The sequence below is a fragment of the Taudactylus pleione genome, unplaced genomic scaffold (genome assembly GCF_031769625.1).
Source record: "Taudactylus pleione unplaced genomic scaffold, aTauple2 ptg001987l, whole genome shotgun sequence".
NCBI lineage: Eukaryota > Metazoa > Chordata > Amphibia > Anura > Myobatrachidae > Taudactylus > Taudactylus pleione.
Window position 1 is genome coordinate 1,645,035 of NW_028286383.1, and position 16,107 is coordinate 1,661,141.

The 16,107-nt window shown below is 44.4% G+C and overlaps 1 protein-coding gene across 4 annotated transcripts in view; it reads right to left on the reverse strand.

The window, feature by feature from the left end:
- LOC148435883 (transforming growth factor beta-1-induced transcript 1 protein-like) overlaps positions 1 to 16,107 on the reverse strand; it is a 172,977-nt gene that overhangs the window by 147,250 nt on the left and 9,620 nt on the right. For all 4 annotated transcript variants that reach the window (XM_088465388.1, XM_088465386.1, XM_088465385.1 and 1 more), the window contains one exon: positions 13,562 to 13,600. In XM_088465388.1, the coding sequence (XP_088321514.1) occupies positions 13,562 to 13,574 (13 nt within the window). In that variant the 5' untranslated portion in view covers positions 13,575 to 13,600. The remainder of the gene's footprint in view (positions 1 to 13,561; positions 13,601 to 16,107) is intronic.

Below are 16,107 nucleotides of genomic sequence, written 5' to 3' on the forward strand. Positions count from 1 at the left end.
CTCTCCATCTATCCATCTACCTATCTCAATTCCATGTATATCACATCTCTCCATCTACTGTATACCACATCTCTCCATCTAGATCACATCTCTCCATCTACTGTATACCACATCTCTCCATCTACTGTATACCACATCTCTCCATCTACTGTATACCACATCTCTCCATCTACCTATCGCATATCCATCTATACCACATCTCTCCATCTCTCTATCTCATATCCATGTATATCACATCTCTCCATCTATCCATCTATCTACCTATAGCATATCCATGTATATCACATCTCTCCATCTACCTATCTCATATCCATCTCTACCACATCTCTCCATCTCTCTATCTCATATCCATGTATATCACATCTCTCCATCTACTGTATACCACATCTCTCCATCTACTGTATACCACATCTCTCCATCTACTGTATGCCACATCTCTCCATCTACTGTATGCCACATCGCTCCATCTCCCTATCTCATATCCATCTCTACCACATCTCTCCATCTCCCTATCTCATATCCATGTATATCACATCTCTCCATCTACTGTATACCACATCTCTCCATCTACTGTATACCACATCTCTCCATCTATACTACATCTCTCCATCTACTGTATACCACATCTCTCCATCTACCTATCTCATATCCATCTCTGCCACATCTCTCCATCTACTGTATATCACATCTCTCCATCTACCTATCTCATATCCATCTCTACCACATCTCTCCATCTCCCTATCTCATATCCATCTCTACCACATCTCTCCTTCTCTACCACATCTCTCCATCTACTGTATACCACATCTCTCCATCTACTGTATACCACATCTCTCCATCTCCCTATCTCATATCCATGTATATCACATCTCTCCATCTACTGTATACCACATCTCTCCATCTACCTATCTCATATCCATCTCTACCACATCTCTCCATCTCCCTATCTCATATCCATGTATATCACATCTCTCCATCTACTGTATACCACATCTCTCCATCTACTGTATACCACATCACTCCATCTCATATCCATGTATACCACATCTCTCCATCTACTGTATACCACATCTCTCCATCTCCCTATCTCATATCCATGTATATAACATCTCTCGATCTACCTATCTCATATCCATCTCTACCACATCTCTCCATCTCCCTATCTCATATCCATGTATATCACATCTCTCCATCTCCCTATCTCATATCCATGTATATCACATCTCTCCATCTACTGCATACCACATCTCTCCATCTACTGTATGCCACATCTCTCCATCTACTGTATGCCACATCTCTCCATCTACTGTATGCCACATCTCTCCATCTACTGTATGCCACATCTCTCCATCTACTGTATGCCACATCTCTCCATCTCTACCACATCTCTCCATCTCCCTATCTCATATCCATGTATATCACATCTCTCCATCTACTGTATACAACATCTCTCCATCTATACCACATCTCTCCATCTACTGTATACCACATCTCTCCATCTATACTACATCTCTCCATCTACTGTATACCACATGTCTCCATCTATACCACATCTCTCCATCTATCCACCTATCGCATATCCATGTATATCACATCTCTCCATCTACCTATCTCATATCCATCTCTACCACATCTCTCCATCTCCCTATCTCATATCCATGTATATCACATCTCTCCATCTACTGTATACCACATCTCTCCATCTCTACCACATCTCTCCATCTACTGTATACCACATCTCTCCATCTATACTACATCTCTCCATCTACTGTATACCACATCTCTCCATCTATACCACATCTCTCCATCTATCCACCTATCGCATATCCATGTATATCACATCTCTCCATCTACTGTATACCACATCTCTCCATCTATCCATCTACCTATCTCAATTCCATGTATATCACATCTCTCCATCTACTGTATACCACATCTCTCCATCTAGATCACATCTCTCCATCTACTGTATACCACATCTCTCCATCTACTGTATACCACATCTCTCCATCTACTGTATACCACATCTCTCCATCTACCTATCGCATATCCATCTATACCACATCTCTCCATCTACTGTATACCACATCTCTCCATCTACTGTATACCACATCTCTCCATCTACTGTATACCACATCTCCCCATCTATATCACATCTCTCCATCTACTGTATACCACATCTCTCCATCTACTGTATACCACATCTCTCCATCTACTGTATACCACATCTCTCCATCTACTGTATACCACATCTCTCCATCTACTGTATACCACATATCTCCATCTACTGTATACCACATCTCTCCATCTACCTATCGCATATCCATCTATACCACATCTCTCCATCTACTGTATACCACATCTCTCCATCTACTGTATACCACATCTCTCCATCTACTGTATACCACATCTCTCCATCTATACTACATCTCTCCATCTACTGTATACCACGTGTCTCCATCTATACCACATCTCTCCATCTATCCACCTATCGCATATCCATGTATATCACATCTCTCCATCTACCTATCTCATATCCATCTCTACCACATCTCTCCATCTCCCTATCTCATATCCATGTATATCACATCTCTCCATCTACTGTATGCCACATCTCTCCATCTACTGTATGCCACATCTCTCCATCTCTACCACATCTCTCCATCTCCCTATCTCATATCCATGTATATCACATCTCTCCATCTCCCTATCTCATATCCATGTATGTCACATCTCTCCATCTACTGTATACCACATCTCTCCATCTACCTATCTCATATCCATCTCTACCACATCTCTCCATCTCCCTATCTCCTATCCATGTATATCACATCTCTCCATCTTCTGTATACCACATCGCTCCATCTCCCTATCTCATATCCATGTATATCACATCTCTCCATCTACTGTATACCACATCTCTCCATCTACTGTATACCACATCTCTCCATCTATACTACATCTCTCCATCTACTGTATACCACATCTCTCCATCTACCTATCTCATATCCATCTCTACCACATCTCTCCATCTCCCTATCTCATATCCATGTATATCACATCTCTCCATCTACTGTATACCACATCTCTCCATCTACCTATCTCATATCCATCTCTACCACATCTCTCCATCTCCCTATCTCATATCCATGTATACCACATCTCTCCATCTACTGTATACCACATCTCTCCATCTACTGTATACCACATCTCTCCATCTACTGTATACCACATCTCTCCATCTCTACCACATCTCTCCATCTCCCTATCTCATATCCATGTATATCACATCTCTCCATCTACGTATATCACATCTCTCCATCTACTGTATACCACATCTCTCCATCTATACTACATCTCTCCATCTACTGTATACCACATGTCTCCATCTATACTACATCTCTCCATCTACTGTATACCACATCTCTCCATCTATCCATCTATCTACCTATCGCATATCCATGTATATCACATCTCTCCATCTACTGTATACCACATCTCTCCATCTATACCACATCTCTCCATCTACTGTATACCACATCTCTCCATCTATACTACATCTCTCCATCTACTGTATACCACATATCTCCATCTATACCACATCTCTCCATCTATCCATCTATCTACCTATAGCATATCCATGTATATCACATCTCTCCATCTACCTATCTCATATCCATCTCTACCACATCTCTCCATCTCTCTATCTCATATCCATGTATATCACATCTCTCCATCTACTGTATACCACATCTCTCCATCTACTGTATACCACATCTCTCCATCTACTGTATGCCACATCTCTCCATCTACTGTATGCCACATCGCTCCATCTCCCTATCTCATATCCATCTCTACCACATCTCTCCATCTCCCTATCTCATATCCATGTATATCACATCTCTCCATCTACTGTATACCACATCTCTCCATCTACTGTATACCACATCTCTCCATCTATACTACATCTCTCCATCTACTGTATACCACATCTCTCCATCTACCTATCTCATATCCATCTCTGCCACATCTCTCCATCTACTGTATATCACATCTCTCCATCTACCTATCTCATATCCATCTCTACCACATCTCTCCATCTCCCTATCTCATATCCATCTCTACCACATCTCTCCTTCTCTACCACATCTCTCCATCTACTGTATACCACATCTCTCCATCTACTGTATACCACATCTCTCCATCTCCCTATCTCATATCCATGTATATCACATCTCTCCATCTACTGTATACCACATCTCTCCATCTACCTATCTCATATCCATCTCTACCACATCTCTCCATCTCCCTATCTCATATCCATGTATATCACATCTCTCCATCTACTGTATACCACATCTCTCCATCTACTGTATACCACATCTCTCCATCTCCCTATCTCATATCCATGTATATAACATCTCTCGATCTACCTATCTCATATCCATCTCTACCACATCTCTCCATCTCCCTATCTCATATCCATGTATATCACATCTCTCCATCTCCCTATCTCATATCCATGTATATCACATCTCTCCATCTCCCTATCTCATATCCATGTATATCACATCTCTCCATCTACTGCATACCACATCTCTCCATCTACTGTATGCCACATCTCTCCATCTACTGTATGCCACATCTCTCCATCTACTGTATGCCACATCTCTCCATCTACTGTATGCCACATCTCTCCATCTACTGTATGCCACATCTCTCCATCTACTGTATGCCACATCTCTCCATCTCTACCACATCTCTCCATCTCCCTATCTCATATCCATGTATATCACATCTCTCCATCTACTGTATACCACATCTCTCCATCTACTGTATACCACATCTCTCCATCTACTGTATGCCACATCTCTCCATCTACTGTATGCCACATCTCTCCATCTCCCTATCTCATATCCATGTATATCAAATCTCTCCATCTACTGTATACCACATCTCTCCATCTCTACCACATCTCTCCATCTACTGTATACCACATCTCTCCATCTACTGTATGCCACATCTCTCCATCTCTACCACATCTCTCCATCTCTACCACATCTCTCCATCTCCCTATCTCATATCCATCTCTACCACATCTCTCCATCTACTGTATACCACATCTCTCCATCTCCCTATCTCATATCCATCTCTACCACATCTCTCCATCTACTGTATACCACATCTCTCCATCTACCTAAATCATATCCATCTCTACCACATCTCTCCATCTACTGTATACCACATCTCTCCATCTCTACCACATCTCTCCATCTCCCTATCTCATATCCATGTATATCACATCTCTCCATCTTCTGTATACCACATCGCTCCATCTCCCTATCTCATATCCATGTATATCACATCTCTCCATCTACTGTATACCACATCTCTCCATCTACTGTATACCACATCTCTCCATCTCTACCACATCTCTCCATCTCCCTATCTCATATCCATGTATATCACATCTCTCCATCTACATATACCACAACTCTCAATCTACTGTATATCACATCTCTCCATCTACTGTATATCACATCTCTCCATCTACTGTATATCACATCTCTCCATCTACTGTATACCACATCTCTCCATCTACTGTATACCACATCTCTCCATCTACTGTATACCACATCTCTCCATCTACTGTATACCACATCTCTCCATCTACTGTATACCACATCTCTCCATCTACTGTATACCACATCTCTCCATCTACTGTATACCACATCTCTCCATCTACTGTATACCACATCTCTCCATCTACTGTATACCACATCTCTCCATCTACTGTATACCACATCTCTCCATCTACTGTATACCACATCTCTCCATCTCTACCACATCTCTCCATCTCTCTATCTCATATCCATGTATATCACATCTCTCCATCTACGTATACCACATCTCTCCATCTATACTACATCTCTCCATCTACTGTATATCACATCTCTCCATCTACTGTATACCACATCTCTCCATCTACTGTATACCACATCTCTCCATCTACTGTATACCACATCTCTCCATCTACTGTATACCACATCTCTCCATCTACTGTATACCACATCTCTCCATCTCCCTATCTCATATCCATGTATATCACATCTCTCCATCTACGTATACCATATCTCTCCATCTACGTATACCACATCTCTCCATCTACGTATACCACATCTCTCCATCTACTGTATACCACATCTCTCCATCTACGTATACCACATCTCTCCATCTACTGTATATCACATTTCTCCATCTACTGTATACCACATCTCTCCATCTACTGTATACCACATCTCTCCATCTACTGTATACCACATCTCTCCATCTACTGTATACCACATCTCTCCATCTACTGTATACCACATCTCTCCATCTACTGTATACCAAATCTCTCCATCTCTACCACATCTCTCCATCTCCCTATCTCATATCCATGTATATCACATCTCTCCATCTACGTATACCACATCTCTCCAACTACTGTATACCACATGTCTCCATCTATACTACATCTCTCCATCTACTGTATACCACATGTCTCCATCTATACTACATCTCTCCATCTACTGTATACCACATCTCTCCATCTATACCACATCTCTCCATCTATCCATCTATCTACCTATCGCATATCCATGTATATAACATCTCTCCAACTACTGTATACCACATGTCTCCATCTATACTACATCTCTCCATCTACTGTATACCACATGTCTCCATCTATACTACATCTCTCCATCTACTGTATACCACATGTCTCCATCTATACCACATCTCTCCATCTATCCACCTATCGCATATCCATGTATATCACATCTCTCCATCTACCTATCTCATATCCATCTCTACCACATCTCTCCATCTCCCTATCTCATATCCATGTATATCACATCTCTCCATCTACTGTATACCACATCTCTCCATCTACTGTATACCACATCTCTCCATCTACTGTATACCACATCTCTCCATCTACTGTATACCACATCTCTCCATCTACTGTATACCACATCTCTCCATCTCCCTATCTCATATCCATGTATATCACATCTCTCCATCTACGTATACCACATCTCTCCATCTACGTATACCACATCTCTCCATCTACGTATACCACATCTCTCCATCTACTGTATATCACATTTCTCCATCTACTGTATACCACATCTCTCCATCTACTGTATACCACATCTCTCCATCTACTGTATACCACATCTCTCCATCTACTGTATACCACATCTCTCCATCTACTGTATACCACATCTCTCCATCTCTACCACATCTCTCCATCTCCCTATCTCATATCCATGTATATCACATCTCTCCATCTACGTATACCACATCTCTCCATCTACTGTATACCACATGTCTCCATCTACTGTATACCACATGTCTCCATCTATACTACATCTCTCCATCTACTGTATACCACATCTCTCCATCTATACCACATCTCTCCATCTATCCATCTATCTACCTATCGCATATCCATGTATATCACATCTCTCCATCTACTGTATACCACATCTCTCCATCTATACCACATCTCTCCATCTACTGTATACCACATCTCTCCATCTATACTACATCTCTCCATCTACTGTATACCACATGTCTCCATCTATACCACATCTCTCCATCTATCCACCTATCGCATATCCATGTATATCACATCTCTCCATCTACCTATCTCATATCCATCTCTACCACATCTCTCCATCTCCCTATCTCATATCCATGTATATCACATCTCTCCATCTACTGTATGCCACATCACTCCATCTCATATCCATGTATACCACATCTCTCCATCTACTGTATACCACATCTCTCCATCTCCCTATCTCATATCCATGTATATAACATCTCTCGATCTACCTATCTCATATCCATCTCTACCACATCTCTCCATCTCCCTATCTCATATCCATGTATATCACATATCTCCATCTCCCTATCTCATATCCATGTATATCACATCTCTCCATCTACTGCATACCACATCTCTCCATCTACTGTATGCCACATCTCTCCATCTACTGTATGCCACATCTCTCCATCTACTGTATGCCACATCTCTCCATCTACTGTATGCCACATCTCTCCATCTACTGTATGCCACATCTCTCCATCTACTGTATGCCACATCTCTCCATCTACTGTATGCCACATCTCTCCATCTACTGTATACCACATCTCTCCATCTCTACCACATCTCTCCATCTACTGTATACCACATCTCTCCATCTATACTACATCTCTCCATCTACTGTATACCACATCTCTCCATCTACTGTATACCACATCTCTCCATCTATACCACATCTCTCCATCTATCCACCTATCGCATATCCATGTATATCACATCTCTCCATCTACTTTATACCACATCTCTCCATCTATCCATCTACCTATCTCAATTCCATGTATATCACATCTCTCCATCTACTGTATACCACATCTCTCCATCTACTGTATACCACATCTCTCCATCTAGATCACATCTCTCCATCTACTGTATACCACATCTCTCCATCTACTGTATACCACATCTCTCCATCTACTGTATACCACATCTCTCCATCTACTGTATACCACATCTCTCCATCTACTGTATACCACATCTCTCCATCTACCTATCGCATATCCATCTATACCACATCTCTCCATCTACTGTATACCACATCTCTCCATCTATATCACATCTCTCCATCTACTGTATACCACATCTCTCCATCTACTGTATACCACATCTCTCCATCTACTGTATACCACATCTCTCCATCTACCTATCGCATATCCATCTATACCACATCTCTCCATCTACTGTATACCACATCTCTCCATCTACTGTATACCACATCTCTCCATCTACTGTATACCACATCTCTCCATCTATATCACATCTCTCCATCTACTTATCACATATCCATCTATATCACATCTCTCCATCTATATCACATCTCTCCATCTACTGTATACCACATCTCTCCATCTATACTACATATCTCCATCTCTACCACATCTCTCCATCTACTGTATACCACATCTCTCCATCTACCTATCTCAAATCCATGTATATACCACATCTCTCCATCTACTGTATACCACATCTCTCCATCTATATCACAGATGTGTGTCACTAGGTGTGTATTGCCAGGCTTCCCTGTAATATGTGCCTGATACAGGTGTAGTGTGGCACTAGGTGTGCATTGCCAGGCTTCCCTGTAATATGTGCCTGATACGGGTGTAGTGTGTCACTAGGTGTGTATTGCCGGACTTCCCTGTAATATGTGCCATGATACGGGTGTAGGGTGTCACTAGGTGTGTATTGCCAGGCTTCCATGTAATATGTGCCCGATACGGGTGTAGTGCATCACTAGGTGTGTATTGCCAGGCTTCCATGTAATATGTGCCTGATACGGGTGTAGGGTGTCACTAGGTGTGTATTGCCAGGCTTCCCTGTAATATGTGCCTGATACGGGTGTAGTGCATCACTAGGTGTGTATTGCCAGGCTTCCCTGTAATATGTGCCTGATACGGATGTAGTGTGGCACTAGGTGTGTATTGCCAGGCTTCCCTGTAATATGTGCCTGATACAGATGTAGTGTGGCACTAGGTGTGTATTGCCAGGCTTCCCTGTGATATGTGCCCGATACGGGTGTAGGGTGTCACTAGGTGTGTATTGCCAGGTTTCCCTGTAATATGTGCCTGATATGGGTGTAGTGTGTCACTAGGTGTGTATTGCCAGGCTTCCCTGGAATATGTGCCTGATATGGGTGTAGGGTGTCACTAGGTGTGTATTGCTAGATGCGGGTGTAGGGTGTCACTAGGTGTGTATTACCAGGCTTCCCTGTAATATGTGCCTGATGCGGGTGTAGGGTGTCACTAGGTGTGTATTGCCGGACTTCCCTGTGATATGCGCCTGATACGGGTGTAGGGTGTCACTAGGTGTGCATTGCCAGGCTTCCCTGTAATATGTGCCTGATACGGGTGTAGTGTGGCACTAGGTGTGTATTGCCAGGCTTCCCTGTAATATGTGCCTGATACAGGTGTAGTGTGGCACTAGGTGTGCATTGCCAGGCTTCCCTGTAATATGTGCCTGATACGGGTGTAGTGTGGCACTAGGTGTGTATTGCCAGGCTTCCCTGTAATATGGACTGATACGGGTGTAGGGTGTCACTAGGTGTGTATTGCCAGGCTTCCCTGTAATATGTGACTGATATGGGTGTAGTGTATCACTAGGTGTGTATTGCCGGACTTCCCTGTAATATGTGCCATGATACGGGTGTAGGGTGTCACTAGGTGTGTATTGCCAGGCTTCCATGTAATATGTGCCTGATACGGGTGTAGGGTGTCACTAGGTGTGTATTGCCGGGCTTCCATGTAATATGTGCCTGATATGGGTGTAGTGCATCACTAGGTGTGTATTAAAAGGCTTCCCTGTAATATGTGCCTGATACGGAAGTAGTGTGGCACTAGGTGTGTATTGCCAGGCTTCCCTGTAATATGTGCCTGATACGGATGTAGTGTGGCACTAGGTGTGTATTGCCAGGCTCCCCTGTAATATGTGCCTGATACGGGTGTAGGGTGGCACTAGCTGACCTAGCTGTACTGCAGACAGCGTCTCACCTTGGCGAGCATCTGTCAGAGACCCTCCTTCCTGGGCAGCATCTGATCATTCTCAGGCAGCTACACACACCTGTAACACACGCTTCCCAGTCATGTTACGCCTTCAGCATGTTACTGTGGTAGATTTTCTGTCTTTTATGGTCTCTCTCCTGCGCTACTATATAATCTACATCATTGATGCGCTGTATTATGGAGTAGCGGCCTCGCCAGGCAGTCGGCAACTTGTTCTGCCACAGCGGGTTTAGGACCAGAACCTTCTGCTCTTCGTCAAGTACGCGCTCTCTCGTGTGGCGATTGTACCACCTCTTATGTTTCGCCTGCGCAGCTTTCAGGTTATCCTGCACCATCCCCATCAGGAATTGCAGCTTCTCCCTTTACTGTACCACATAGTATACCACTGACTGCTCAGGAGTGACCAGCTCACCCTCCATTCTTCCCTGATCAGACCTAAAGGGGGACGGACGGACGGACGGACGGACACACACACACACAGTGAGAATCCCGTTGATTCCTGCAGCACCTTGCGGTATGAAAAGAGGAGGTGCGGCAGGAACCTCTCCCAGGCTGGGATGCACTAAACGGAAAATGCAGTAAAACCCCCGTTTACCACATTTTCCGTATGCATCAATCCTCTGGCCGCCTGGCTCCGATGCAGAGGGTGACGCCAGCTTTTTGCTGGCATTACCATACAGAAACCTATGGGCTTCTACCACATTGCGCTGCTATGAGGGATCTGATCGGATCCCTCCCAGCATGCCCCGCAGCCACCTCATCAGTCTGCGCATGCGCAGATCGACTCCCGGGTCATAAACCCGGAAGTACACGGTGCAGGGCAGATCTTATCAGAAGAGCTGTCCTTTGTACTGCTGATCACATGTGTTAGTGCAGGGAGGCGGTGAGTGCGATCAGCAGGGAGGCGGTGTCCGGTGGTAAGTACTGCGAGGTGTTAGTGCAGGGAGGCGGTGTCCGGTGGTAAGTACTGCGAGGTGTTAATGCATCTCACCTCGTCTCTTCCCTGGGACTCCACAGAGGTCTGCAACATCTGTTTTAGGGTACCAGTGAGGAGTTCCACAAGACCAGTGGTCTGTGGGCAGTAGGGGGTCATGACGAGGGGGATCTACATGCATCTATTTACAAAGGCTCTGCATGAGGTCTGACATGAACTGGGTACCTTGGTCCATTAACATCTCTTGGTACAAAAGCCCATTTTGCCAAAGTATTCTATTTGGGTCACCTTCTGCACACCCCTGATTGGCACAAGCCCTTGCAGCTTCCAGAGATGGGTCTGTGTTCTGACATGCTTTAAACACACTCTGGTGCTCAGAGAGGGGAAGCAGACTGGACGGCTGCCCCCCCCTCCTCAGCTTTTACAGGAGAGAAGGGGAGGGGGGAATGGGGATTGCCTTCCAGTGAGCCGTCCTCCACACCTGCAGGGGTTAATACAGTCCTTCAGTGCTGCTACCTCCACAAAGGGGGGTGAAGGGGTTAATGTACACTCTTTAGTGCAGCACTGTGTGTAGTAACTGCTAAATCCATTGTTACAGGGCTGCTCATAACATTTATATTCTGCCCTCACTATTAGTCGTTAGATCATTGACTACTGTACATTACTCTGTTTCATGCAATAATATGTATGATTACACATTACAGTCTCTGTCCTGGCAAGCTGAAAAGAGTTATTCCCTGAGATACCAATAACACCATCCACATTACATACAGACAGTGGCATCACAAGGGGGTGCGGGCCGCAGAGGGGTGACACCAGGGTGCAGACTCCCCCTCAGTGACAGGAGCCGGGTGCTGCACTGTATAGTAAGTGCAGCACTTGGCTCCTGACAACTGAGGGAGCCGGCTGACACTGTACACAGGGCAGGCCGCACTTCAGGAACCACCCCTGCCCCCAGTAACAGGACCATGGGACCACTACCCTTCCCCACGTGGCCACGCCCCATTATTGGCCACACACATATTGTCTTTCCCAGCACTGGGTGACACTGCGTGGAGGGACGCCACTTCATACTGACCAGTCATTACATACAGGCATCAGTGGTAGCTGTGGAGAGAAATTATTAACATGTGGCCTCACAACACGGACAGCATGTTTGGTCAGTTACATATGTGGCTGACATACTACCCAGATCTGTACCCAAGAAGACACTGGTGGGCAGGTCTGCAAGTATCTCAACATCACAGATTCCATGACCTGCTCCCCAGTCCAAATAAATCCTGGCTAGGGGTACCGCAGAGTGTACCACAAAAAGTATTAGAATTGTGCTCATAACTATCTATATATCCCAGATCTATCTTAGATCTCTCCTCTATCTTAAGGTGAGTATCCACTAGGCAATTAAACAGGGCGATTGAACAATAACGACATCGTTACCATTCAATCGTTTGTTAATTGCCCACAATTCTGGCAATTTAAAGTAAAAAATAAATAAAAAATCAGCGATTCGCGGGCCGGCTGGTCGTTTTTAACATCTATCATTGCCCATACATGCTGGTCAACCTGGTGATCACGTCAGATTCAGCATGTACTGGGATGATGGATGAGCCTACACTAAACGACTGCTCGCTCAGTGCAGGCTCATCACAGACTGTGAAACAACAGCACGATTACAATGTCATAATCATCCTCTCGTTTCTAGGTCTAATAGTGGATATGCACCTTTATTTTATCATTTCTATCTACTTATAATATTTTTATTACAGACTTACAGACACAAACACACACACACACACACACACACACTTTCTTTCAACAGGTTGTGAACATTATGATAAAGTAGAATAAAATATATTCCAAGTATAAATTGCAGACATTGAAAGGGATTATAGGCAGAAACAAGACAATACTTCCAATGTACTGTAACATATTTCCTTGACTATTGTAACAGTCTAGGGGTCCATTATTACTGACCTAAATCTTCCATGGTGCATCGCCCCACAGAACTCCGATCTGAAATGAGAAAGCAGAGGAGTGGTTAATGCACTTTTACCGAGTAAATGGAGTGCACGATGAGGAGGAAGAAGATGAGTGCAAGAGGAAGAGGAAGAGTGCAAGAGGAAGAGGAGGAGTGCAAGAGGAAGAGGAGGAGTGCAAGAGGAAGAGGAGGAGTGCAAGAGGAAGAGGAGGAGTGCAAGAGGAAAAGGAGGAGTGCAAGAGGAAGAGGAGGAGTGCAAGAGGAAGAGGAGGAGTGCAAGAGGAAGAGGAGGAGTGCAAGAGGAAGAGGAGGAGTGCAAGAGGAAGAGGAGGAGTGCAAGAGGAAGAGGAGGAGGATGAGTGCAAGAGGATGAGTGCAGTGAGGAGGAGGATGAGTGCAGTGAGGAGGAGGATGAGTGCAGTGAGGAGGAGGATGAGTGCAGTGAGGAGGAGGATGAGTGCAGTGAGGAGGAGGATGAGTGCAGTGAGGAGGAGGATGAGTGCAGTGAGGAGGAGGATGAGTGCAGTGAGGAGGAGGATGAGTGCAGTGAGGAGGAGGATGAGTGCAGTGAGGAGGAGGATGAGTGCAGTGAGGAGGAGGATGAGTGTAGTGAGGAGGAGTATTGTAGGAATAAGAGCACAGTGAGGAGGATGAGTGTAGTGAGGAGGATGATGGTAGGAATAAGAGAGCTCAGTGAGGATGAAGAGTACAGTGAGGATGAAGAGTACAGTGAGGATGAAGAGTACAGTGAGGATGAAGAGTACAGTGAGGATGAAGAGTACAGTGAGGATGAAGAGTGTAGGTTTAAGAGAGCACAGTGATGATGATGTGGAGTGAGGATGATGAGTGTTGGAATAAGAGCACAGTGAGGATGAGGACAGTAGTGAGGAGGATGATGGTAGGAATAAGAGCCAGTGAGGATGATGAGTGTAGTGAGGAGGATGATGGTAGTGAGGAGTAGGATGATGGTAGGAATAAGAGAGAACATTGAAGATGATGAGTGTAGTGAGGATGATAGTAGTGAGGAGGATGGTAGGAATAAGGGCACAGTGAGGATGATGAGTGTAGTGAGGATGAGGAGTGTAGTGATGGTGGTAGTAATAAGAGCACAGTGAGGATGATGAGGAGTGTAGTGTGGGTGATGATGGTAGGAATAAGAGCACAGTGAGGATGATGAGTGTAGTGAGGAGGATGATGGTAGGAATAAGAGCACAGTGAGGATGATGAGTATAGTGTGGGTGATGATGGTAGGAATAAGAGCACAGTGAGGATGATGAGTGTAGTGAGGAGGATGATGGTAGGAATAAGAGCACAGTGAGGATGATGAGTATAGTGAGGAGGATGATGGTAGTGAGGAGGATGATGGTAGTGAGGAGGATGATGGTAGTAATAAGAGCACAGTGAGGAGGATGAGTATAGTGAGGAGGATGAGTGTAGCAAGGAGGAGGATGGTAGGAATAAGAGAGAACATTGAGGAGGATGAGTATAGTGAGGAGGATGAGTGTAGCAAGGAGGAGGATGGAAGGAATAAGAGAGAACATTGAAGATGATGAGTGTAGTGAGGATGATAGAAGTGAGGAGGATGGTAGGAATAAGGGCACAGTGAGGATGCTGAGTGTAGTGAGGATGAGGAGTGTAGTGATGGTGGTAGTAATAAGAGCACAGTGAGGATGAAGAGTATATAGTGAGGATGAAGAGTATATAGTGAGGATGAAGAGTATATAGTGAGGATGAAGAGTATATAGTGAGGATGAAGAGTGTAGGTTTAAGAGTGCACAGTGATGATGATGTGGAGTGAAGATGATGAGTGTAGGAATAAGAGCACAGTGAGGATGAAGAGAGTAGTGAGGAGGATGATGGTAGGAATAAGAGCCAGTGAGGATGATGAGTGTAGTGAGGATGAGGAGTGTAGTGATGGTGGTAGTAATAAGAGCACAGTGAGGAGAATGAGTGTAGTGAGGAGGATGATGGTAGGAATAAGAGCACAGTGAGGAGAATGAGTGTAGTGAGGAGGATGATGGTAGGAATAAGAGCACAGTGAGGATGATGAGTGTAGTGAGGAGGATGATGGTAGGAATAAGAGCACAGTGAGGATGAGTGTAGTGAGGAGGATGAGTGTAGTGTGAGGAGGATGAGTGTAGTGAGGAGGATGAGTATAGTGAGGAGGATGAGTATAGTGAGGAGGAGGATGGTAGGAATAAGAGCACAGTGAGGATGTTGAGTGTAGCAAGGAGGAGGATGGTAGGAATAAGAGAGAACATTGAAGATGATGAGTGTAGGAATAAGAGCACAGTGAGGAGGAGGATGGTAGTGAGGAGGATGATGGTAGGAATAAGAGCACAGTGAGGAGGATGAGTATAGTGAGGAGGATGATTGTAGTGAGGAGGATGATGGTAGGAAAAAAAGAGCACAGTGAGGAGGATGATGGTAGTGAGGAGGATGATGGTAGGAATAAGAGCACAGTGAGGAGGATGAGTATAGTGAGGAGGATGATGGTAGTGAGGATGATGGTAGGAAAAAAGAGCACAGTGAGGAGGATGAG